The sequence below is a fragment of the Sardina pilchardus genome, chromosome 14 (assembly GCF_963854185.1).
Source record: "Sardina pilchardus chromosome 14, fSarPil1.1, whole genome shotgun sequence".
Taxonomy (NCBI): domain Eukaryota; kingdom Metazoa; phylum Chordata; class Actinopteri; order Clupeiformes; family Clupeidae; genus Sardina; species Sardina pilchardus.
The window spans coordinates 26,459,854-26,486,457 of record NC_085007.1 but is presented as its reverse complement, the minus strand read 5'-3'; the positions used below and the strand labels follow the sequence as shown (position 1 = coordinate 26,486,457).

General features: G+C 47.2%; 1 protein-coding gene across 3 annotated transcripts; it reads right to left on the bottom strand.

Annotated features, from left to right (window-relative positions):
* Positions 1–26,202, bottom strand: mvb12ba (multivesicular body subunit 12Ba). 3 transcript variants are annotated; one of them, XM_062554095.1, is made up of 10 exons: positions 26,081–26,202; positions 20,518–20,640; positions 15,395–15,502; positions 13,423–13,519; positions 12,339–12,468; positions 11,626–11,763; positions 8,070–8,164; positions 5,016–5,071; positions 4,717–4,776; positions 1–3,628 (listed from the first exon to the last, which is right to left on the bottom strand). In XM_062554095.1, the coding sequence occupies exons 2-10, from the start codon at positions 20,626–20,628 to the stop codon at positions 3,539–3,541; spliced, it is 885 nt and encodes a 294-aa protein (XP_062410079.1). In that variant the 5' UTR covers positions 20,629–20,640; positions 26,081–26,202; the 3' UTR covers positions 1–3,538. The 3 variants fall into 3 exon arrangements, with proteins under 3 accessions (XP_062410079.1, XP_062410077.1, XP_062410078.1); XM_062554093.1 differs by having other exon boundaries at positions 25,774–26,194; XM_062554094.1 differs by having other exon boundaries at positions 25,997–26,194.
* Positions 26,203–26,604: the final 402 nt, after the last annotated feature.

The following is a 26,604-nucleotide window of genomic DNA, read 5'->3' as shown; positions in this document are numbered from 1 at the left end:
CCCCATATTGACTTTTACTGACTGAAACACACAAGGGAATTAGGCTTTGGAACCATGAAAGTGATTGTGTGGCTTGTGCGTTAACGTTGGATGTTTTTTTCTTTCTTTTTTTTCCCGAATGGCTCTCTAAGAGCACACACAGGGATGTTACCAGAGCAGGCTTCCACAGGATGCTGTGTGTACACCACAGTGGTGGCCGCAACAGGTTCCCTACACAGCACACAGAACACGGCAAACGTGCAGCTATTTTCACAGAAAAATGAGCATCACACAAACCAGTCAACAGTATTATATACATTTATACATGTATGAAAAAAGCATATTAGTTAACAGTTAAGCAATGAACAACAACCACGTGGGAGTTAGTGTATTTACACGACACAGTCCAAAAAAATGACTAACACATATGTAATTCACCCAAAAGGCAAAACAAACGAAAGAAAAAAAGAAGATGGTTTATCAGTAAAAGTTGTTCTTTGCGTTCTGGGTGCACGAATGTCGACTATTTGAGAATGATGGTGCCATGACATGAGAGCTTCTAGTGGCTGTCAATCATCTTCACAGCATCTTGAATTCTCTGGCCTTCAACACAATATCAAGTTGCCTTGGACATATTACTAACAATACAGTTAGTCTATATTTGAACTTCGATTAAACAATAATAATAATGAAAATAAAAATAAAAACAAAAAACTGGACATGTTCTAATCTTAAAACAGTTGAAAAAGTTGTTCATGTTCTGGTTCGAGCTTAAGGCCAACTTAAATTCAAACCTCTTTCAGAGGCACCCCTTGAAACTGTACCTGCTGTCCTAAACACTGTCAAATGAGTTCATCCTGCACAATACTACCTGCGCACACAGACATGTTAGCTAGTAAGCAAGAGTCAAAGATGGCTGCTGGAGCAAGAGCAGACAGCATGGTGCTGGAGGATAAGGCCTAAAGGATAAGGCCATGTACAGATCTACAAGTCGAGTGGTTATACAATATATATAACGATCAGGCTTGGTGGAGTCACAGGTAAAAACGCTATTGGTCATCACTACTTGGGTTAGAAAGAACAACAAGCGCTTACAGTGGCCAGAGATAACTCCACGTCACCGGGACTTTAGTGGCTAACGTTTTTTTCGGAGTGGATGCCTCACAGTGTGCATGTATTGGTTTTCGAGGCTCGCATTTGAGAATCGTACGGGCGAGCGTTAGCACTTGGTGTATCCGAACAGAACAATGTCACCTGAGTTTGGTCGGCCGCCCGTTAAGACAACACTGCACCGAAGAGAGATTCTTGCGTACACGAGAAAGGGTCGAACCGACCGGCAAGCAGTTAGTGTGTTTTCAAAAAGGTGAGCTGACCGAAGACATTGAAGAAAGTGATTACCATTAGGCTGGCTCAGAGGTCAGGGTAGACACTAGCAAGGGCATAGATTCACTCCACTAATTAGAAACAAATAATTAATCCCTAATTCCGACAGCAAACAACACGGACGGATGTTAACACTTCCAAACCAAGCAGTGCCGTGTTCTCATCTGGAGTGTCATGGGTAAACAGAGTTGATATGGGTAGTGTCAAGCGAGTCTCCAAGTGTGACTGAAAAATAGTGGCAGTGACCTGAAAAGACTGGTCCAGTCATCTAACACACGGGTCAATGGAGGACAAGGAGTACACAGGGTCAACACTTCAGTGAACTGGCTTAAGCAACAACAAAAAAAGAGGGAAAGAAAATAAACCATGCACACTCACAAGCCAATTATGATTTTTTTTTCTCAAGTCTAATTCAGTTCACTCTTTTTTACAAAACAGAAGAGGCATTTAGAGACTCCTACTTTTGTTCGAGACATAGAAACGGAAAAACAGGAAGGTTTTTTTTCTAAAAAGTGACCTCTTTCATAACAGGCAATGTCAATACTGTGTGTGAAGAGTTTATCCTGTTGCCTTTTAAACATTAAAATTCTAAACTAGCACTACCTACACACATGCACACGTGCACACACACACACACATACACACATGCAATCTCTCTCCCTTTCTCTCTGTCGCTCACACACACACAAACACACCTCTTAAAAATGAGAAACTTAATTAAAAATGAAAAGTCATGTGAATTATGTGACCAAGGTGGACCATAAATACTGGAATTACAGTAAACAGAAATAAGCACATTGAAGTATGCCATGAAATGCCACAATAAAAATAGCTACGAGACCCGTCCAGCACCCGTGCCTTCAGAGTCCTGCCAACGGGCACTGGTCAATGTGTGACCATGACTGTTAGTGGTTGTGTTTATGTTCTGACCCACCAGTCTGGCTGACCGTGGAGAGAAGAAAAAGTCCTGGCGTGAACCAAAATTGGGACCTCGAAGAAATCATAATAGTGCACTCGACAGAGAACTAGTTTAACTAAAACAAGACAAACATAATAATAATAATAATAATAATAATAATCTCAACACTTCAAAGCAATCCTCATCCATGACTCATTCATACATGAAGTGGGATGGGGGAGGGCAATGTTAAGTGTTCTTTTTATGATGTAAAAGAATCAGGTTCAGATGTTCATGGGTGTCAATGTGCTGAATTGAATAGGGGCCTCTTCAGACATAAGTGGTAGTGTCAAAGTTAGCCAGAGGGGGGAGCTATATCCCACATTGTATCTTAGGCCTGCTTTTTTTTTACCACCTGCAAACACTTGAAAGCGACACAAACGTAAAGGATCCGAGACCTGTAGCATCTGTCTGTATCCATGGCCTCTTTTGGAGCAAGAGTCGGAGAAAATGCCTATCTCTCTGGCAACCAGTTGCTTCTTTATGACATCACAATGGAGGACGAAGTGTTTGTTTCCAGGGTAATGCCGAACCACGTGGAGCCAACAAGGGCAAGCGAGGGAGGAGTGTTTGTGTGTTTGTGTGTGTGGGTCTTCGCGAGTCAGGGATATTGGTTTGTGTGAGTGTGCCCAGATCTATGGTATTGTATCTGTGTGTGTGTATGTGTGTGTGTGTGTGTGTGTGTGTGTGTGTGTTCCTTCTTTAGTTCACAAGGCTTTCTGGTTGGAAGTCCTCCAACGGCCGAAGAGTCTCGGCATCCCTTTTTAGTTCTGTAGCGTTACGTAGTGGTTTCCATTCGAAAGAGAGTCAGTCGACTGCAGCGCTCTTCCTCCTCCTCCTCACAGAATCAACCAGCAGCAGGGATGAAGAGAACCCCAGAACTAGTCACCAGGGCTCCAGAAATCAGTCTGCACTGCATGCCCCCCTTCTCTCTCTCTCTCTCCTTAGTCCAAAGTCAAATGGAAAAAGAACACTCCAGCGCATCCTACTTGCCTGTCTGATTCATTTATTTCGGAGTTGACCGTCTGGTTTTCATATTGGCTGAGGGAGAGTGGTGGGCATTGCATGACTAGATGAGTGGATGAAAGGCTGTGGAAGAGGGCGCTGGTCCCCCCTCTCTCTCTCCCTCTTCTCAGTAGTTGTTCCTGCTCCTCGTCCTCTACCTCCATGGGGGCTCGGTGGAGGGGTCTGGGGTGGGGGGGGAGGCGAGGAGTCGACTCATGCTTCCGAGCCTCCCATGGTGGTCCGTGTGGGGCTGGGAGGCAGACGGGCAGCTGCGCTGTGCTCGATGCGGAAGCTGTACTCGTACTGAGGGACACAAACGGAGAGAGGGAAACTTAAAACTATGCAGAGATTAAAACAATAGCGTCAGCATAGCTGTGTGAAGACAGACATTCATATTCACACTAAAAGCCTACCGGTACTTGTGGTTGTTAAGCTTTGACCATAACCGTGTCACAAAGTGAGTACATTTCAGATAAATTAGATTAGCTAAAAGTACAAACACTTCCTGTTGTTTCAGATGTTTCAGCTAACAGCAGGTACACACTCCGCTCACACACAAACACACACACACTCTGTTATAAACTGGGAACAAGATGGCCAAATATTTAATGAAGAAGCAGAACACAACAGGTGACACCAGAGAAGAGACATTTGGAGAGTCAGAGATGTAAAGAGAAATTCTACACTACGGCACTACATTTCATATCTAAGCAAACTCTGCCCCCTAGAGGCCAAAGACAATGAATGCATTCCTGACAGACATTGCAGACCAAACAAGTAAACAACTTTGTCTCCTGGCTCCTGTTCATGTGTCAGAGGTTTGGAACTTAAAAAACTAATTTAAATCCAATCTGAAGCCACATGTCACCATACCACACTAGACTGTCTCAGAGCCAACACATCAGAGGTTTAGAAACTAATTGGATTTATGTAATTAAAAGAGTGCGATATCTGACATGACGGAGTTCATGGAGAGGTTTACGTGCGTTGCCTACAGCTGCTTTTAAACAATAAATTAAGTCCGCTGGCACCAACACTAAACCAGCGTTTCACACACATTCAATTACACATGTGCTCCTATGGGTCAGAGTACTCAAAAGACCAAGATGGAACACTTTCAAACTTCAATGAGTGAAGACAGAATCCTATTAGTTCCTCTGTCTGTTTATCTTTCTCTCTCTCTCCCTCTTTCTCTGTGTGTGTGTGTGTGTGTGTGTGTGTGTGTGTGTGTATTCCCCGCGGTCAGATTAAAGAAGAGCGGAATCACATTTTACGTTTTCACAGGCTGTTTTGACCACATCATGAGTTTTGTGTGTGTGTTTTTAAAAGCAAATTCTGACGCCCATCAAGAGACATTCGTGGGACATGCGCTTGATAGCCAGCACACTCACCTCCTTCTCAATCTCCGCCAGGGACTTGATGTTGATGCCCATCAGGTCCACCTGCTGTAACTGCAACAAAAACACGGGCGCAACAAATACATGAACTAGAATACAACTGTGCCACTGTTTTGATGTGACTCTGACTGATCACAAAACAAGCGTGCATATTTTTATCCTCTTTTATCCTATTAATATCATTGGATTTTGAGAAGTCTGCCGAGAGTAAAAACAGTCTGAACACTCTGGGCAGCACATCTGAAGTTTGCGCAATTTGTGTGATTTTGAAAATAAGCGACACATCCACTCACGTCACTGGAGGCACTGGCGAACTTGTCAGAGATCATGAAGGGCACTCCGTCCATCGCTGAGACAGACATCACAAGAGGACATGGAGAGAAAACACACCACAAACACAAAACACACGCAAAGTCAAAGGATATCCTTTATGGACAAACAAGCACACACAAACACACACACACACACACACAAAATACACTTAACTAAAACAGGAAAATCGTGTCCATCCCAGCCCCCGTCAGAGCTGATAAGTTTAAAAATACCTCAGAGGGGGGACAAAAATGGTTGCATATCTATTACGTAAAAGGTTTGGTGTGACTGAGTTCAGCAGGGCGAGACGTGGGGACCAAGATAACATGACAGGACAGGGAGAGGGGAGAAGGGAGAGCGCCAGGGGCCAGTAAGGAAAACCTGGCACTCGGCGCGTGCAATGTCTACATAGCACTGCACTTACGCGCTCACAAGCAGAACAGCCACCGCTTTTCAAACCAGCCAAATGAATTCTATTTTCATCACTGTGGGGATAAAGGAATGTATACTTTTCAACATGTAAATCCCATACAGTTGTTAGACAAGGGTCAAAAGATGGATTTTAACAGCCCTTGAGTAGTAGTCTCGTCCTTTTTTCCCCCTTTCCTCTGTGTTCAAATGCAGTCCCACTTACCATCCACATCAATCCAAACGAAGTCACTTCATCATATTCATAACCATGCATTCACTGATCCAGATCCCTGACTGCCTTGAGGTACAATAAAGCAAGACCTATTATGTTCTTTTACGAATACGACTGCAACTAGGCCATGTCTCCAACACAGTAATGTAGTCCAAGGGAAACATTACAATTGTGAACATTCTGGGAATGTATACTGCTCCGACTTACTGAACATGTCACACAACCTCCCACTTTGGGAAAAAAAAAAACTTTGGCCTTGAGGTTTTGAAGGCGTCATTTTTCATTTTGATACTCATTTTTCATTTTTGTACATTTCTCTGAGATAGAACTCCGCTAATTAGAACTCTGTACACTCCAGCTGTGACATACAGAGGAGATTCAAATGTGTCTTCATGGGACGCTCACATGATAACTCCTCAGTGGCAGAATGACTGAGTGGCATTGGCTATAACAGGATGCACATCTCTGTGGGTTTGCACGAAGAGGTCATGTCTGTTTATAAGGCCAGACGAGATGAGAAAGAGTCCACGCTACGGCCACATCAGGGGATGAGTACTGACATAACCAAAATCAAATCTTTCTCTGTGTGTGTGTGTTCCATACGGTCAAGATGGCAAAATCAAAAGCCCAAAGCCCAAAGGCCCCAAACTAGGAGCTGACGTTTCAGGATACAAAAAAAAAGTAGAATAAGGAACGGGAAGGATACAAAACTGAGACGGGAGGATGAAAAGTCGTTACTACGTCAAGTGTGAACGCCATGACACATACAGAGGGGGAAAAAGAAATTGGAGCATGATATAACACACACACGGCAACGCACGTCTACGTGCACACACACATACGCGTGCCTACATACAGACACACACACGCCTACACACACACACTGAGTCATCAGTGAGAACCATCATGGCTAATAAGGCTGATTTCAAAGACAGAGTGCCGGCGATGAGACGATATGGGAAGAGGATTCTGTATAAAGATCCTTAATTGCACAAGTCATAAATCCATGAGAAGGAGGGAAGGAGAGAGGGAAAAAAAGGAAAGGAAAAAAAGTCTTGTGGGGAAGGAGAGAGAGAGAGAGAGAGAGAGAGAGAGAGAGAGAGAGAGAGAGAGAGAGAGGAGTAAAGCCAGGGGTGGAGGGGGCGGAGGAGTGGAGGGAATTCTGATAAGCCGCCCTGTCAAAGATTAATACTGTATATGCAAATTACTCCAGGCATTTACAAGTTCTGCCTAAGCTCCCCAGATCCACCTTCAACTCCCTCGTCTCCTCTCCTCTCCTCACACCACACACACACACACACACACACACACCTCCTCTCTTCTCCTCTCCCCACACCACCACCACTCACACCTCCTGCACTTCCTTGCTACTTCCACTCTCCCTTTCTCCCTCCGTCTCCCCCTCCCTCTTCTCTCCCTCTTTTTCCCTCTCCCTCAGTCGCTCCTTCTCAGTCATCCTACCCATCCGTGGCTCACTCATGTTTCATTCATGCTACACCTCACCTGTCATACACAAACACTGTGACAGAGGAGGTGAGATTGGGGGTGGTGTGTGTGTGTGAGAGAGTGTGAGAGTGAGTGTGTGAGGCGCAGGACTGGCATGAATTAACTGGGATTCTCTTTTCTCCACTCCACTGTTGATGGACCCTTGGGAAATGTGAGTCATTGTTTGTGTGTGTGTGTGTGTTTGTGTGTTGATGTGTTGGTGTGTGTGTGTGTGCGTGTGCGGAGTGTTGGAAAAGAAGAAAGCAGGTGCCACTCCTATCTGCGATCAGTTTCCATGGACGCATGGGAAAAGTGTGGGGTTGCCGTGACGCCTGGCAGGCCCTCGCCGCTTTGTTGTCCTGCTCGCGGCGGCGCTTGTTTGTTCGGCTTTGATGAGGGCGGGAGGCTCGGCGGCCGCGGATGATGAGGCGACGCGGCTCTGTAATTGCTCTCCGCTTTAAATGACTGTGTGAGTTGTTGCCATTGTGGTGTGTGTGTGTGTGTGTGTGTGTGTGTGTGTGTGTGTGTGTGTGTGTGTGTGTGTGTGTGTGTGTGGTTGTGGGGCGTTTTGATCTGATTGGAATTGCTGTGTGCAGGTGTCTCGGCTGCCTGAGAGCCTAAAGTCTGACCGGAGGCAAAAAGCTGCTCAGGACGAGCCGAGAACTCGCTGGGACTAACCGGGCCACATACACACGCAATCAGACAAATAAACACACACACACACACACACAAACAGTGCCAGTCTACTGTCTCACAAAACAAAAAACAACTCTTGACACTTGACATTCAAAGAAAATGGGAGCAGTTTTTCATAAAGATATATATGTATAAAAAAAGTAGTTCTTTCTTTCTTGGTTCCGTCCCGACACAGGACGGAGGTGGAGGGTCTCGAGGGGTCAGAGCTCACCTGAGATGGCGTACAAGTTGGAGTTCTGGTGCTCGTAGTCGGGCCTGGTGGTGCTCTTGCCTCTGAAGCTGGCCGGTAGGGTCATGGATATGTGCCTGTAGGGGGCAGAAACAGCAGCCAGATTAACCTCAGTGCAAAACACACACCATTGGACCAGGGAACCAGTTGAAGTGAGGAATGGGAGTGCCAGTGCTACAGAAATGCCTTTGATGCCAATGATCTAATAATGTCTTTGATGCCAATGCTACAGTAATGCTTTTGATCTCAATGCTACAATCCTTTTGATGCCAGTGAAACTATAATGCTTTTGATGCCAGTGCTACAGTATACTAATGCTTTTGATGCCAACGCTACAATAATCCCATGATGCCAATGCTATACTAATGTTTTTTTATGTCAATGCTATACTAATGCTTTTGATGCCAGTGCTATCCTAATGTTTTTGATGCCAATGCTACAATAATCCTTATGATGTCAATGCTATATTTATTTGTGTTATGCCAAAGCTATCCTAATGTTTTTGATGTCAATTCTGTATTAATGCCAATGCTATACTAATAATGTTGATGCCAATGCAACAATAATACTTTTTTGGTGGCAATGCTACAATAATGCTTTAGGTGCCAGTACTATACTGATGCTTTAGATGCCAGTGCTGAGAGGGCGGAGGCGAATGCCAGTCTTGAAATCAGACCGTGCAGGATGCTTCTGCTGGGCAGTGCCCTCTGCTGTGCTCGATACTGCCACCTCATCACATTACAGAGTGGGTGTGAGCCAAAGGCAAACACACACGCACGCACACAGAGCTCGAAGTGTTGGCTCTGTGGCCTCTGCAGTCTGTGCTCTAAGTATAGGCACATCGGCATGACAAGGAGGAACAACACACGCCCTTCTCCGTCTCTGCACCTGCTTAATGTCTCCCTCAGATGCACTCAGAGGATTTAAGGAAGAGAAAAGGGAGTGTCGAGTGTCGACATGTCTGCGGTGACGAGCAGGTGTGTGAGTGTGAGTGTGTGTGTGTGTGTGTGTGTGTGTGTGTGTGTGTGTGTGTGTGTGTGTGTGTGAGTATGAGTCTCTGTGTTTTCATAACTAATAGGTGGATTGAGCATGTGTAGTGGGTGGACCACACAGAGTGCATACTCTCTCTCTCTCTCACACACACACACACACACACTTTTAAATGATCCACCATCCAACATCTTCCATCAGTTGAAACTATACAACTACTTAATCACAAAAAAACAAAGTCAAGACGGTCCCCTCCACTGCAGCAAACTGCCTGGGCCCATTTACCATCCCTGAAGATGCTCAAGAAGCTGCCAGTCAAGCTGAGAGCCTCCCACTGCTGTCTAATGGACTTGACTAAGCCGTCAGGCTGGTGAATAATGCCCGGCCTGTTCCAGTCGCTCTAATTAAATAAAAGAGCTGAATAAATGTTCCAGGCCCACAACCACCACCAACAACCAGCCCCCTGTTCCACTGCACAGCTCTGCACTTGGCCCCTGGCATGAACACTTGGCATGGATGAGGAAGGGGGAGGGGAGGGGGGTTCTGCATGCGGATGCTAAACTAAGGCCATCAACAGGAAGTGAGAATGACAGAATCGTAGGGAGAAATGCAATGATGACACTGCAGGAGCGGCGGGGCGGATGTGGGCCGACTCGGTCTATTTTTATACGTGCAGAACTTCTGAGGGCTTTTGCAGACAGGAAGACGGGAAGAAAAAGCCAGAGGGAAGAAGGATGGAGAGATAGAGATGGAAAGAAAGAGGTCGGGAGAGGGAAAGAGGGATAGAAAGACAGACAGAGAGAGAGAAAGAGAGATAGCAAGAGAGAGGGAAAGAGGGACAGACAGAAAGAGACAGAGAGAAAGAGAGAGATAGCAAGAAAGAAAGAAAGAAAGAAAGAAAGAAAGAGACAGACAGAAAGAACACAGCTTGTGTGACAAGAGAGTGCAAGATTACATGGCTACAGGGAACGTGAGGAGTGGTGCTGGGGTAGGGAACAGCTGGGGCTTTAAGCAGCTTCCTGTCCACCCACCCACCCCCACCCCCCCACCCCCCCACCCCCACACACACACACACACACACACACACACACACACACACACACACACACACACACACACACACACACACACACACACACACACACACACACACACACACACACACACACACACACACACACACACACACACACACACGTCAGATTCTAACCACACGGCAACCACATCCCTCCACCACGTCGTGCCACATCCTCTGATCTCACACCTAAGCCGCAAGTTCCACCTGACATGCTGGCCTCGACGCTGTCCGGTCTCATCTCGTCAGCGCGGGCCTTCTCTTCGGAGGGGCAGCCGTCGCCTAGCAGGCCACTGGAATGCTCACGAGAGGTCCTAAGTAGGCCGGTTACCAGGCAACGCGGGGCTTAAGTGAACCAAAGGGACTGGTTAAGCAGTTCGGATGGCCGCTAGTTGAGTTCAATAAACTGGGATACTTCCAGGGCCATTCAGGGGGGACATGAGAGCAGCCTCAGGAATGTGTAGTGTGTGTGTGTGTGTGTGAGAGTGTGTGTGTGTGTGTGTGTGTGTGTGTGTGTGTGTGTGTGTTTGTTTTACTGGCTTTAAGGTTCACTGGCTGCTTACACCACTACTCCCTCTCTTTAAACACACTTTCCCCTAAAGCAGGCCCCTCTCTTCTTAAAAAAATACAAACACACACACACACTTATCCTGAAGGAGGAACCCCGCCTTAAAAACATACAAACCTCTAAACACTCACTTTTTGCACACCCACACACACACTCACATTCTCAGGCAGCCTTCTGTGTTTGTTTAGGTCATTATCTGAAGAACGCCGCATAACTGGCTGATGACCAGTCCAGCTCTGAGCCCTCTCTCACCTCTCTCTTTGTCTTCCTGGTCCCCCTCTCCCTCCTTCCCTCTCTCTCTCTCCCTCCACCACTCTCTCTCTCCACCACTCTCTCTCTCACACACACACAAACAGCCCTCTGCAGCTGGGGCTCGGAGCTCAAAGCTAGCCGGACGAGGCCAGACTCAACAGACGTCCATCTCCCGACAGCTGGAATGCCGAGCGGCCTCTCCTCCCAGTCTCTAGACAGCGAGCGGCTTCCTCTTCAAGGGGGAAGCCGAACCACATGCTCCTCCGCACATGTGCGCCGTGGCCAGATGTGCACACATGTATACATATGCACATGGCATGCAGAGAGACACAGGCATAAGCCCATATAAATCATGAGGCTATCAAATGCATATGTAAATTGTGAAAACATATAGACAAAACAGACACTGGCAGTCCCATATGCCCACCTAAACACATATGGCGTAATACAGACCGTGTACCCCCCAACCCCCACCACACACACATTATTCCCCATTCAGTTGGACACCTACGGAAACAGACACAATCTGTGCCCACGGTCATCAAGACTTCACACTCACACTCACACTCACACTCACACTCACACTCACACTCACACTCACACTCACACTCACACTCACACTCACACACGAGAGAGGTCAGAGAGGATCGTACTTGGGCATGACTGGCGCTGGAGTGGAGTTGGCGGTGGTGATGGGCTGCACGTTGTTGCTGTTGCTCAGTACGGGTGAGGAGTCCTCGGCCCGGGGCACCTTGCCCATGCGGTACCAGATGCCCATGTTGTTCAGCTCTCTGTGGAACCAAACCAAACCACACCCACCATCAAACCAATGCCCACAGACGGAGCGCAAATCAAAAATGAATGGGACAACGGTGTGCTCTCTTCTGCAAGATATGCCGTCCACGCAAGCTATAAACAGAGCACTACACAGACACTTTACTCGTCTTAGATTTGTTTTATGGTCTACAAAACATGCACTGGGTTGTATCATGGTCGGCTTGGCTTTGTGAGGGTGAATTTTGATTGGTTCTTGTGTGTTGCTGGTACTAACCCTATGAAGGTGTACTGGCTTTGTGAGGGTGTATTATTACTGGTTCATGTGTGTTGCGGCCTTGCGGGTACTAACCCTATGAAGGTGTATTATAATTGGTTCATGTGTGTTGCTGCTACTAACCCTATGAAGGTGTATTATTACTGGTTCCTGTGAGTTGCTGGTACTAACCCTATGAAGGTGTATTATAATTGGTTCCTGTGTGTTGCTGCTACTAACCCTATGAAGGTGTATTATAATTGGTTCCTGTGTGTTGCGGGTACTAACCCTATGAAGGTGTATTATAATTGGTTCCTGTGTGTTGCGGGTACTAACCCTATGAAGGTGTACTGGGGTGGGGCCTGCTTGGACCGGCCCAGGATGCGCACGTCACAGATGGCCGCCTCCGTGGAGTCCCGCGGGATGAACTTGATGCACAGCCTCCTCTTCCTGAACGCCTGCTCCTCTGTGGGAGTGTGAATGTGTGTGTGTGTGTGTGTGTGTGTGTGTGTGTGTGTGTGTGTGTGTGTGTGTGTGTGTGTGTGTGTGTGTGTGGAGGGGATTTGGGGACAACAGAGAAGGTGGCGGATCAGTTGACAATCCAATCAATTATATAAGGCATAGAGCCGCAAACACTAGACTAGACTCCACTCCAGCCCTGAGGGGGAGGCCTACATTTCTGCAACAGGAGACCGCCGATACCTTGCCCAAGCGTTAAATTATTCATACAGAAAAAGAAAGAGAGAGAGAGAGAGAGACGAATAGAGAGGGGGACAGAGACGGAATAAACAGTCCAGTATAGCGATTCGACTACAGCTGTGGAATCCAAAGAGCAACAGACTTGCTGTTCCTTAGTCTGGAGTGGTATTAAATTCCCGCTGATGGGCAGATACAGAAGTCTCCGTTATAAGACACTACCCGTAATTTCCCGACTATTAGCCGCGGCTTATACATTGATTTTGCAAAATTTCTTCAGCTATGAGGTTAATGCAGGGGAGTTGTTAATATGGTGTTAATATGGTTTTGTTTCTTTTAACTTGCATAAAACTCTGTCCTGCGGCTTATACACAATGCGGCTTATATGCGGGAAATTACTGTATATGAAGGGGGCGAGCAGCTTTAGAGGGCAGTGGTCAGTAGAGCCTTTTATGACCGGGTGCAACCTGCCCTGTTTGTCCTACACTCATGAGTAGAGCCTTAATGATAAATGAGATGGTTTTAAACCACCAAACCACTTCTTGAATCACTTGCGCCTACTGTTAAAACATAAGTAGAGAAAAGTGCCAAACACAAGAATGGGAGCTGCAGGGAGAGACAGACAGACAGGGAGACAGAGAGACAGACAGACAGAGAGACAGACCGACAGACAGACAGACAGACAGACAGTGCGGTAAGTAGTGGACTGCAGACGAGTGCTTACGGGTGTCTATTGTCTCCTGGATGGGGATGAAGCCCACAGGCAGTGTGTCCTTGATGTCAATCAACTTCATGTCCACCAGCACATTCCCTAAATGACTCTGCAGAGAGAGGGAGAAAGAGAGAGAGAGAGAGATAGATAAATAGACAGAGAGAGGGGGAGCGAGAGAGAGAGAGAGAGAGAGAGAGAGAGAGACAGAGAGAAAGAAAGACAGGACAAAGGCAAGACAAAGACAGAGGGAGAAAAGCAGATAAGAAGAGATATTGAACACCTGCTTGTATGAGCCTGCATCTGAAATAATACACAAGGCATTCAGACAGGCCACTGAGGGCTCTATAATTAGACACCAGGCCCACACACTTGACTGTTACACTTGGCCGTGGTCCCGCTTGGGTGGGATGGAAATAGCTGTTGGATAAATTTGATTAGATGCAGCGCTTACATTTTCCCTTCTTCTCACATGGGGAGAGGGTGGTAACGGAGTGAGCACAGACAACAGGGACTCATGAAAGTCATGCGCTCGCACCAGCAAAGAAAAGGCCTCCCAGAGCCAAAGACCCGACAACTGTGAAAGGCTTCGGCTTTTGTCAGAGGGCCTTTTGAGCCAGCTACTTCTTGGACAAATGTCTGGAACTTTAGGTTCTCAAAACAATGCCACAGAAACACGAGCAAACACATTCCAGGGCTCACTTTGAAGGCAGGAGTCGATTTGCATTTTTGGACACAGCTCTGTTGTGTTTGAAATCTCAAGAAATCAAACCGAAACAGATCAAACTCAAAATGGCCACTCCCCATGTCTGAATCCCTCTCTTGAGAGGGACACAGGAGACTCAGGAGCTGCCTATGATGAGGCGCGTCTTTGTCTTTGTCTCGGTCTCTCTCTCCCCCTCTCTCTCCCCCTCTCTCTCCCCCTCTCTCTCTGTCTCTCTCTCTGTCTCTCTCTCTCTCTGGCCATCAGATGAAGATGCAGACTCTCGCCCTGTCTCAGTGAGACTAATCTGGCCATATCTGTTTGTGTCAGCGCTGATTATATCTAGAGGGGTCTGCAGCGGCCAGAGCGGGCCAGACAAAAACAGCTTCCGCTGATTAGACTGTCGGCACTCATCACCGTCACACACACACACACACACACACACACACACACGAAAGCCCATAGCACCGGGCAGGAGACGTGGGCATTTCACCGGCAGGGACCACAACCTGTGAGCTTTGAGCTTCTTGTGGGGAAACGCACCACAACAAAAACACACACACACACACACACACACGCACAACTGCATAGAGGTGGCCATATCTGCTTACGATCTCAAGAGTAGTGATGTGGGAGCTGATGGTGCTTTCCGCTACGTGTTTAGACTGTTGACACTCTGTTTAGACGGCTGAGTGTTCTGCCGTGAAGTCATGCCTATAAAAACTGATGTTCTGGTTGAAACGACTCGGAACCGCACGGGCCCTCGGACGGGACGGATTCCTTCCACTCACTCTCGCCCGATGAGCCGCAGCCAGGAGCAGTCGGCCGGGTCGACCCAGGACACGGGTCCGAGCATGTGAGCGTTTAAGTGTGTATAAGTGCGAGTGTTTGTGTCTGTGTGTGTGTGTGTGTGTGTGTGTCAGAGGGGGGGATTCCAGCTTTACAATTTAACAGGCCAGCACAAACAACGTTAGGAGGCCGGGTGAGGAGCTTTGGAAGTGACCAAAATGAAGACATCCTCTGGCTAATGAGGGAAATGAAAGGCTGCAGTAGGGGAATGAGACGAGTGGAAAAACAACACACTGCCTGGAAGTGGCTCCTTAGGAAAGAATTTATCTCCTGATGGCAAAGGCCTGCTGTTAAGGACAGCAGAAAGCATTAGGCTAGTTGTGTTTCACCATCCCGAGGCATTAGACGAGACATCTGTGTGCAGTCTGTGAAAAGGGCTACACTAACGACATCCTGAGGAAGTGAGGCGGCGAGAGCAGACCGATTCGGACTTACGTTCTCTTTGGAGAAGACGCGGGTGAAGCACAGGTAGCGCGTCACCTTGGACTTGAAAAGGCCGTCTTTCCACAGGTCAGCGTCCATGCCGTCTGTCGTCTGGGCAACCTGCGGGGAGAAGGAGAGGCCGTACTGAATTAAATGGACACGGTCTACCAACCGAAAGTTTGATCACAGAAAAAAATATAGTGGGGTTTCCCCAAACAAAAAGTGTATAGAGAGTAGAGACTGTATTGTAGAGGCATTCAAACAGTAAACAAAGGGTTGTTTTGTCTAGTCTAGTTTTTAAGAGGTTATGTAAACAGAAACAGGTCATCCACACAGACACAGACATCTTCTGTTTAATTCTGCTCGAGTATAACAGTACACCTTCCACATGGTAGTTTATCTTCTTTGGGGCTATATTTCACCTCTCAATGCCCAGTCTTTCCATAACAGTGCCCTCAGGAAAGACCGTATCTGCTCCACAGACACTGAATAAGTCTGTCTAACAGTGAAGGCATGTGGGTGTGTGTATGCATGTATTTGGGGTGGGGGGTGGGAGCTGAGAATGTTAAGGGAAAAAATGTGCACTAAACGGCAAAAGCAGCTGGAGGAGCTTCCCACGTACAGACGGAGTGTTTCGTAGCACCATGGCAACAAGCTTCACACAGATAATGTACATTCCTGGAGTGTATGAGTGTATGTATGAATGCGTGGGCACAGGCCTACATTAGGGTCCGCGGCATCACTTATGACGTCCACAGCGCTGGCAAGAGTAGGGAAGATCTGTGCCATGATAACGTGTGTGTGTGTGTGTGTGTGTGTGAGCATCACAAGCTGCTGTCTTTCAGACAGAAACAACTGTGAGGAGGAAGTGAAACTCACACTAAGACGGAGTAAAAAGGTAAAAAGGACAGAAGTGAGACAGTGACTAGCCCAGAACGTCAGTTAGTCAGAGCAGAGTTTTAGAACGTCAGTTAGTCAGAGCAGAGTTTTAGAACATCAGTTAGTCAGAGCAGAGTTTTAGAACATCAGCTAGTCAGAGCAGAGTTTTAGAACGTCAGCTAGTCAGAGCAGAGTTTTAGAACGTCAGCTAGTCAGAGCAGAGTTTTAGAACATCAGCTAGTCAGAGCAGAGTTTTAGAATGTCAGTTAGTCAGAGAAGTTTTAGAAGAAGATGGAAACATAAGAAAGAAAGAGCAGAAACAATGGAACAAATAAAAGAAAAGAGAGACATCAAAGGACATACAGAAATAAAGAAAGAGACAGAAAGAAAGAGAGAAGTGAAAGCTCTCTCTCTCGAGCCATGGCCCCTCCGCCCTCATCTTGCCCCCTGTTCCCAGGTCAGTGCACACAGCATCCTGCTAAGGGTCGATGAAAGGCGGTGGAGGAGTGAAAGGAAGAGGAAACACCACTGAGGAGGGGACCCACTGCCACTCCACTCCTACTGTCTGCCTTTTCCTCTCACTTCTCCTTTCTTTCCCTCTCTTCCTTCTCGTCCTCTCTCTTTCTTCTCCTCTTCTCTGTGCACAGGCCCCAGCCTTCTTGGGTGGGCTGTGTGTGTGTGCGCTGGGCTGTGTGGTTTTGGACATGAGAGGGATGCGTGTCTGAGCAGGCAGGAGGAGGAGGAGGAGGAATCACACCGATGGCTCCTCAGCCGTCTCACTGCCACCTCCACTCCTCGTTCTGGTCTGGCAGGAGTTGACGTCACCAGAGGAGCATTTAAAACAACACAATGGTGGCAAGCGCTCCTCCGCACCCTCTTGTTTTCTTGAGGCCATTCGCTTTGCTTTGTTTTGGCACGTCACTGGTCCACACCCAGCCTGTGCCAGTCCCGCAGCTGTGAGGTCACTAGAGTGCAGACGCTGCCGCTGATGTGGGACAGTTAACTGACCGTCTGACCAGCGATGTAATGAAGGTGATGTTTGGCTCCGGGGCAGCCATCAGTGAAAGCAATCCCAGCAATCCCGTGTGTGTGTGTGTATGTGTGTGTGTGTGTGTGTGTGTCCGATGCCCACTGCGGGGGAGTGGGGTGGAGAGAGGGCGGGCGAGGGATGCATTTGGAAACAATGAGGGGGATTACAATGAGTGTATTCATCCGGCGCGGCCTGAAAAGAGACGGCCGTGGGGAAGGAAGTTCAGCAAAACAACAGCGGAGAGCACAGGCGATTAAAGCAGAGAGAGAGAGAGAGAGAGAGGGAGAGAGAGTTAGAGTTAGAGAGCGAGCGAGAGAGCTAGAGAGAGAGAGAGAGAGAGAGAAAGAGAGAAAGAAAGAGAGAGAGAGAGCAAGTGAGGCTTTACATCACAGATCGCCAGTCAGAGGTCAGCCCACAAGACCACGGTCAGATTAGCCAGACCAGAGAGAGTGGAGGACAACAAGTAATCCACTGTTCCACTCGCAAAACAATACAGCCCTCTCTCTCTCTCTCTTTCCTCTCGGTCACTCGTTCTCTTTGCCCCTCGCCCGGCTCCTTTTCTGCCCATCGCTCATCCACTGCCGGGGGACGGCGCTGGGTGAATGGGCAGAAGTGGGAGGAGCGGGGTGCTACCAGCAGGGACAGGGCTCCCTCTTTCACGCGCTCTCCTGCTCCCCACACTGGGAGCTTTGTTGGCTCCCTGTCCGCTCCGCATCTCTCCATCTCCTCTCCCCCCTACTCTCCACTGGTGGTGTGGACGCTGCTCTGGTGGGCCAAATTCAACACCACTCCCAGCCCCTTGTGCACACCTCCCTATGGAGCTCCCTCAGCCATGATGCCCTGGATAGCCTCTGCAGAAAACTGTCCATAGAAAATCTCAGTGACCGTCGCTGATAAGAGTTCATAGAGCAAAAGGTTTACCAAAAGGCAGTGCAGGATGAAAGTGGAAAAGGTGAGAGGGGGGTTGATTGAGCACAAAGAGAATGACAAGTGCAAGTTATGGGACCCAAAGAGCTCTCAAGAGCTAGAGAGAAGCTGTGTAGATGGAGAGGTGCAGCCAGGATATCTCGAGGATCTCTGGCGCGGGAACACACAGGGCTGTTTCCAGCAACATGATGTTTAATGCCTCTGTGTATTGCTGGGGTTAGTGCAGGCGGCTCACTCGGACCAGCTGAAGACACATTCTCACACACACACACACAAATGGGAAAAGCTTGAACGTGAGGGGCCACTTCGCAATTCTCTCCCTGACCCTCTCCGAGAGTGTGTGTGTGTGTGTGTGTGTGTCTAGGTGCATGCCTGAGAGCCTTATTAGGTCAGGTGACATCGATCAGCTCACGTTTCTCCCGGCTCTCTCCCCGCAGGGAATGCCTTTGATGCTCGGCCAGGAGAGCACTTCATTGGGAGCGCCATCAAAGTGTGTGTGAGAGCGTGCGAGTGTCTGGAGTATCTAGGTTTGAGAGTGGACATTACATGTGTGTATATGTCTGTGTGTGTGTGTGTATATGTCTCTGTGTGTGTGTGTGTGTGTGTCTGTCTCTGTATGGATGTGTGTATATGTCTGTGTGTGTGTGTGTGTGTGTCTGTCTCTGTGTGTGTGTGTGTGTGTATATGTCTGTGTGTGTGTGTGTGTGTGTCTGTCTGTGTGTGTGTCTGTGTGTGTGTGTAAAGTTATTTTTCCCCTTAGCACATGAAACAAAAATGAGCTACAAGAAATAAACCTGTCTACCACTTAAAACTATTAAAGTAACCTGTACACCACCGACAGTCATTGGTAAATAAAACACCTATAATTATCCTCTTAGCCTGATGAGAAGGCATTACAACATGTCTCAGCCATCCAGCCACTTCCTAAAATTGTGCTGACCACATTATAGGCTTTTTATGGATTTTCTCCACTAGCAAGGTGGTCAGTCAGAAGGATTAAAACCCCAATTCACATCTAACTGTATAATGTGATGCCTGATCTGTTTGGGAATCTTCCCATGAAGCATCAGCCCACATTAAAGGCGGTCACACCCGGCTGACAACACAACAGTCAAACGCGACAGTCAAACGTGACGGTGGAATTCTGTTCATTGCTTTACTACACACACTACTGGCGACGCGACCACCCATTGGTTCAGTGGAGATACACTGACCAGACAGCTGTTTTCTATTGTGACGTATCAACAATCACCCTGAACAATATAAAGGGGCCAATTAGAACGATGCGACCGTGACGGTTGCCCCGTCGTTCCACTAGCCGTGTGTGTTTCCCCTTTCACATCAATAGATTATATATAAATTCTATATAGAATTTTGCCGGTTGCCTGCCATAAATCGCCGTCACATCGCCAGCCGTGTGGGCCTTAAGCACCTCGCTCTTGCTCTTCCAGTCGAGCTACCGGGAAACTGACTGGAATGAAGTCTGGACGGGAGTGAAAGAATAACAGGTCCATGCAAACGACGGGAGGCCGAGGCGTCCACAAAGAGCCGAGAGATAAGACATGAAAAACTGCCTGGGAAATACAGTATGCAAACAGCAAGGAGGAGACGGGGCAGAATAGTGGGAGTGTGGGAGAGAAGGAGAATACAAAACAGACAGAGGTGGTGAGAACAGACAGCTCAATGTGTGTCCGAGAGAAACGCCTTCCTGACCCAATCCACATCCCCAGTGTGTTTCCAATGCGTCGCTTCATAAACAAACAACTCACCTCCCCCCTCACACACACACACACACAGAGTTCAACCTCATCAGCCTCCTCCCAGTGCCTCTGCTGGGCAGACAAGCCTCTCTGCTGGCCTACTTTTCACTCCTCTAGTGGCTCAAAATAGACACTGTCCAGAGGCCTTGTCCCCCAGTTCACCACAACAGTGCTGAATCTACAGACTCCGAGAGCGGGAGCGTGATAGACTGTGTGCTGGTCTCATGTGACACATTCCTCTTACTGCCTGCGTGGAGTGGAGGCCCTTGCAGAGTATGCATGTACACAATCAAAGTAACTGCATTTAAATGTGCTCCTGTCAGGTAACCGCATCAACACATTTTAGTCTAAGGAGAGGTTGGGAAACGGATTGTAGAAACTGGTAATTGCTTAGCTATGCTTGGATATACCTACATGGCATGCACTAGAAGCTTGTGGTACTGCATCCTCCACATTACAGCAATGTAACCTGATGACATCTCTCTCTCTCTCTCTCTCTCTCTCACACACATACACACACACACACACATAGTCCTTACCACATCATATCCAGTGGGCGCCCTGTTTCGTGAGGCTACTACCCCAACCCCAGTGATCGGATCCATGGGTAACTCTGGCAGTGCGTCCGACAGGTCCCGTACCTCTGGCATCACGGAGGATTTCTGGAGAGGGGGAAGAGAGACAGAGAGAGAGAAAGAAAAAGAAAGGAAGAAAGAAAGAAAGAAAGAAAGAGAGAGAGAGATATCAGTAACTCCATCCTCACTCAGCACCTCCTTTATCAGATTAGGCCCACAAAAGCAGCGCAGAGCCAGGGGGCTGCGGTCTGGGGTTGTGATACAGAGGATTAGACTGCACAAGACACACAGGACACACAAGCTCAGATACTGATAGCTGAGTGACTGGCAGGATAAAGGGCTTTACAGGAAGAGACCACGGTTAGTCGGAGTAAGTATGACGTGCAAGGGCAGGGAGACAAGGCCACTGCAGGGAATGGAATTAGGTATTAATTTAGGCCCCTGATAACGTCAGAATAAACAAACAGCTTGCTCCAAGTCAAAAGAGTTTGTGGCATGCAGTCAGTCAGATCACAAGTCAAGTTAGAAAATTAACATTCTCCAGTCAGGTGCAAGCTGCGTAACAAAAACAAGATGTTTTTCAAACGTCTACCATGGTTGGTCAGTTCTCCCTCACTACATCATCTCATTGCCTACCTTCAGGAAACCACCTGATTGGGAAAGCAGTGACGGTGATACTGCAGGTGGAAAAAAGATTCACATGCGATCATGACGACAGCTCTCAAACACGATCAGCAGAGGGACATGGCAGTAAGCCAAACTCCTCTTGAGCGTGTCAGAACAGCAACAGACCCAATGGTTCATCCAAGCCTCCCACTGCTATACAACTGAGTGGGAGGAAACAGCATGGGTAGCAGTGGAGTAACACTGGAGGTGGTGTGTGTGTGTCTGTGTATGTGTCTGCGTGTGTGTGTGGAGGTGATTCGACTGTACAATTACTTCTGGAGTTCCTCAAGAAGGCAACTGAACTGGAGGTGGTGTGTGTGTGTGTGTGTGTGGAGGTGATTCAACTGTACAATTACTTCTGGAGTTCCTCAAGAAAGTAACTGAACAGGAGGTGGGGTGTGTGTGTGTGTGTATATATTTCAACTGTACAATTACTTCTGGAGTCCCTCAAGAAAGCAAATGACTGCTACCAAACACCACACATATACACAGTGCCGTCAGTCAGTCAGAGTGGGTGGCTGGCTGCTGCGGTAGGCTGGAGGACATCATCTGACAGGCAGCAATGAAAGCTTAACCGAAACTATGTGATCTAGATAATCCTCTGTGAGTTAAGAGGACTTTGCAGAGATTTCGGTTTTCAAAGAGACGCTTAAGAACAAACAGTGAAGCCAATGACAAGAAACAGCCAAAAAAAATCTTGATTGCTGTGGTTGAGCACCAGCCACATGCTGTAGGCTATCAGCTAATGACAAAAGGACAAACGCTAACAAACACGATGCAGTCTCGATTAAAGGGGCATGAAGTACTCCGAATGAATAGCAGATGTGCTAAAGGACAACACTTGCTCAAAAAGTGCAGAAATGGCTTTGGAGTTTGTCTTTTTTAATCCTTATTCTAAATTTGGATTGGGAGTTTGGAAGCTGACAGTGCAAGACAGGATTCTGCAATCTGCACAGCAATCTGAAAGAGCACAGACGCCGGTTTGTCTGCACTGATTCAGTCTGATACCGATAAGAAGAAACTTGGCAGCCATTGGATACAGAGATAGACTCTGCTTCGCATTCCTCATAGGCTAACCTCACAACTTATGAGAATACAGAGTCTCATGTTCTCCCTTCTTTCAGGAGGTCCTCCCGTCCACTATGACAGAACGAGGTAGCAGCATACTAATGAAAGCCGACTTCCAGGGGGCGAGCGAGCGGGGAGCTTTAGCGAGGCAGGCAGCTAGGCAACAAGGCCTCCCTGCCTGGCATCTCCTAGGCGACCCCGCTCCCTGGCCTGAAGGGGTGACAAAAGGCTGCCTCAAAGAATGCCACCCGAGTGAGTCAGGAGAGGCCAAGGTAAATAGCACTCATGAGCGAGAGACAGAGACAGAGAGAGAGAGTGAGAGAGGGAGAGAGAGAGAGAAACCCAAACGAAACTTGGCACAGGGATATGGCACGAGGACAAGACTTGTTCTTTAAAGTCACTAAACACACCTGAGTTGACTCAGGCAGGGAGGGACTCGACTATTGCATCATCACTCTCTGATAGACGCGTGAGAAAGGCAAGACATGGGGATTATCGCAAAGTTTCCTGCATCCTCTTCCTTCCTCTATTTCTGTGACAGTCAGCCTTACCCTCGAGACTTGGAGGCAAGTTAAGAATTGGAGATGGGAGCGCTTTCATGAACAAACAAAGAAATAGAAAAGACCCCATCAGAAATGACTGCAAACAGACCCACACTCCTCATTCCATTTTCTGAGTAATGGCATTTGGGAATGTCTATTCTTTTGTCAGTCAGAGACAGACCTTAAATATTCATTCATCTATTCCAGATATAGTCACCCAAGGCATCACACACAGCACAATTGTACACTGTTTCACTAAAGGCCCCAGCTACAAACTACTCAAAGCCCTCACCACTAGCCTGTCAACACCAGACTCCTGCAAGAGAATAAGAATAACTAGCATGCTTTCTTTATATGAAAGGCAGACTTGAAATGACATGGAGGGGCCAAGTGTGTGGTTTGTATTGTATAACGAGTTTAAAAGTTGCCTTTAATACGCAATGAGAGCAGACTGGTCATATGCACTGAATTCCCCCGATTTTCTTATACATTAAAGATTTTAAGAGTGTGGCACTCTACACTCTTGCTCTACAAAAGGCACACATCTTTACTGCAAGAGTCTGTCTGCGTCTGCATCTGCAGCAGTGCACAATTATGAGGCCTGGTGCAGGGAAAACCTCTCTTTTGGACAAGCTTGAATTCCTTCCGGTGAAGAAGACAACATCTCTATAGAGACTTGAGAAAGAGACAGGGGCGGCCAAAACCGGAGAGACGAGAGAGCGCCAAGATCACGCTGAGGCTCAAGCTCGTAACGCAAGATGAAACCACAGGGAGCGAGAGAAGGAGAGGGGGGGTATGGAGAGAGTGGGAGAAAGACAACGGGGAGACAGGCTGTCCTTTCGGTTCTCCCGAAGAGTCAGAGGGGGAAAGAAAGGTAGCGGGCAACGTCCCGGTCCAGCTAGCTCAGCTGGAGTCGGAGGGCAGACAGTGAGGGAAGGGGGTTCCCATGACTTTCCAGGACCAGCAGGGCTGGACCAAGCTGTGCTGCTGCTTACTCAATTGTTGTGGAATTCCACCACCTCTCCCTAAAAGAAAGTGGCTTCTAGGGGCATTTATTTGCACAGGTGGCGGAGGGGAAGAGAGTGTAAGGCAAGCAAACACAGTAAAGGGAAACTGGCCGAGTGCTGCCTTCCATCTCCCAGGAGCGCCGCTTTTACGCCTCGTTTGCGTCGGCCGGCGGGTTTTCACACAATTCCCACACCCCTGACAGAAACGAGCGCTGGCCATGGCCAACCTGAGGAGAGCGATCCAGCGTGAGACAAGACTGCACTGCAGCCTGCAATGCCGTAGCTCAAAACAAAACGACCAAAAGAAACTGCCGACAATTCTGGACCATTTCATGCAACTCGTGACCAAATTCATGACCAGTCAGTCAGACAGTTTAATAGGTTAAATGATGGAGAACAAACATACTGAGGAAAATGCATCTATTAAATTATTCTGATGGGTGTCCCGTTAAGACTTGGGGGCAAATGAAGGGCATACGAGTTTCATCATCTATCCGCCTTTTCCCCAAGCAGTTATGAATTCAGAGACTTGGATAACCACATCAAGCCTTATGCCTGATTAGATTTATTATGCATAATCCTTCTTATCAGGATATGAGATTCAATCAAAACTGTATGTCCAAACTGAAGACATCTGTTGTCTGTTCTTCTGACAATACTACACTCACTACATGTTGGATAGAAACATAGTGAGTGATGTACGTCTGGAAGACAAAAAGTCAGAGCTTTGAAACAGATGTGTCAAGTGTAAGTGAAACAAATGTTACTTTGTGTACCATTCTGATCTGCCAAATTTGCATAATAGACCACCCCTCACAGGCACAGAGTAGCCTAATCGTTAATGCAGAGCGGTTACTGACAATTAGCATAGTTGGACTAAAGAATGTGTCCGGGCAAGGTAAGGAATTTCACAGGGCAGAAATGTCATTGTCCATTGCCACTGGTGACATTTCAAGTGAATTAAAACTTATACAACTCAAACTAGCGTTTCTGTCCAAAGTCAGCACAGTGTAAAAAATGAAGTAACCTTGAATGCTAGATCAAATAACTATAACATGGTGTGAAAGCTGCAGCATCATCTCGCATCTTTGCGGTTCCACCTGATATCTTTTACCCAGTGAACTGCACTGGCAGTCACCAATCTATTCTGATAATAACACGTTAATGTGTTAAAGAGCAGGATGAAGTTCCACTAACAAAACAAAACAAAGACATCAACCAGTAAGTTTAACATAACGAGCTAAGTTAACAGCTAGCAAACGTTAGCTAGTCAAAAACCCCATTGAGTAAGTAGCATTAACCAGGTTAATAGAGTTAACGGTAGGTATTATTAATTAGAGGTGCACGTAATTATTAAAGTGTGAAATATTATTTAATAAGAACTACAATAACAAGTAAAAAATCGACACTGGGCTGTGTCGCTTTGTTCAGGATGCACCCAAGCAAGAGCTAGAACACTGTTTGCTAACAATAGCTACCTTGCTAGTGATAACTAACGTCAACGCTAGCCATACATCCCTAGCTGGCTACCTAGCCAACATAATATGACACCCATCATCCGAATCCTTGCAAGGGAAAACAAAATAGGTTGCTAGTGAGTTAAGGATGGTGAGTAGCGGTCTGTAGCCTGCTCAAACACTTCGTCAATGCATTACTATAATTGACCAACTACAGTATTGTTGATATTATACACCCAACCACCTTACTCAAACCCTCAATGAAATTCACAAACTGTTCGTTTCAAGCATTTTGACCACTTAGCTAGCATGTAAACATTGCTAACCGCTGGACTAGCCATCCAACGTTAGCCAGCGATAACTCAAACAGTAACGTTTGACATCATCGTACACACAAACAAGACTGAAAATACTAGTAAGTAAATGCAAACAGAACTAAGGTAAGGTTAGCCGTTCGTTTGAGCTCCTTATCGACTTAACTGTTACTCGTTGCACAGCGTCCTTCCTTTTCAGACAAAAGCAGCTTTTCATGACCACACACACTGCAGCAGGCAAAAGAAAGCCTCGGAAGGGCTTGGGGCCACAGCGGAGGGGGGATGCAGCTTAGGGGGGGAGGCCAGCCCTCGTGGAGGGAGGCAGCAGCGGAAAAGCAGCGGCTGGCTAGCTAGCTTGCTAACTAGCTGGCTAACATAACGTTTCTTACCCAGTGAGGTCAACAATTTTATCTCACAAGAACGAGCTCAGTTTAGATAACTAATTCTTCTGTATCCTCTTCTGTTTTCCTTACGAAATCAGAATGGTAAAATCCGCATCTTTCTGGTGTTGCTCATCCAAACGAAGTGTCATATGTCTCCTGGAGCACTAGCTGCGATCGGAGGCTGCCATTTGATGGGAAGCAAGGGAAGTCTGCCACCGAAACTGCGCACCAACTGCTGTTTCACTTCTATTAATGGGTTATGAGTGACAGAGTGATGGAGCAACTGGGACAGCAGAGAATCAGGGTCTAAAACCATGCTGAAAACAGAACAGAATATATTCAACCGTATTTAATTAGTCTAAATGTAGTCTGAATTAACTAATTTGTTGGTGAAATAAAAAATAGTGTGAGAAATATAATGCAACTTTGTAGGCCTAGGCATGGCACAGCAGCAATTAAACCGACCAGGTCCACATCCTATACTGATTGATGTTTTAACATTTTTAAAATTGGGGAAGCTGACATTCCAGATGGTTGAAATTAAAATGCTCAATAAAACCATTGGACTGGGGTAGAGTAATCAAATAGAAGCTGCTCTGTTAAATGAGTGTTTA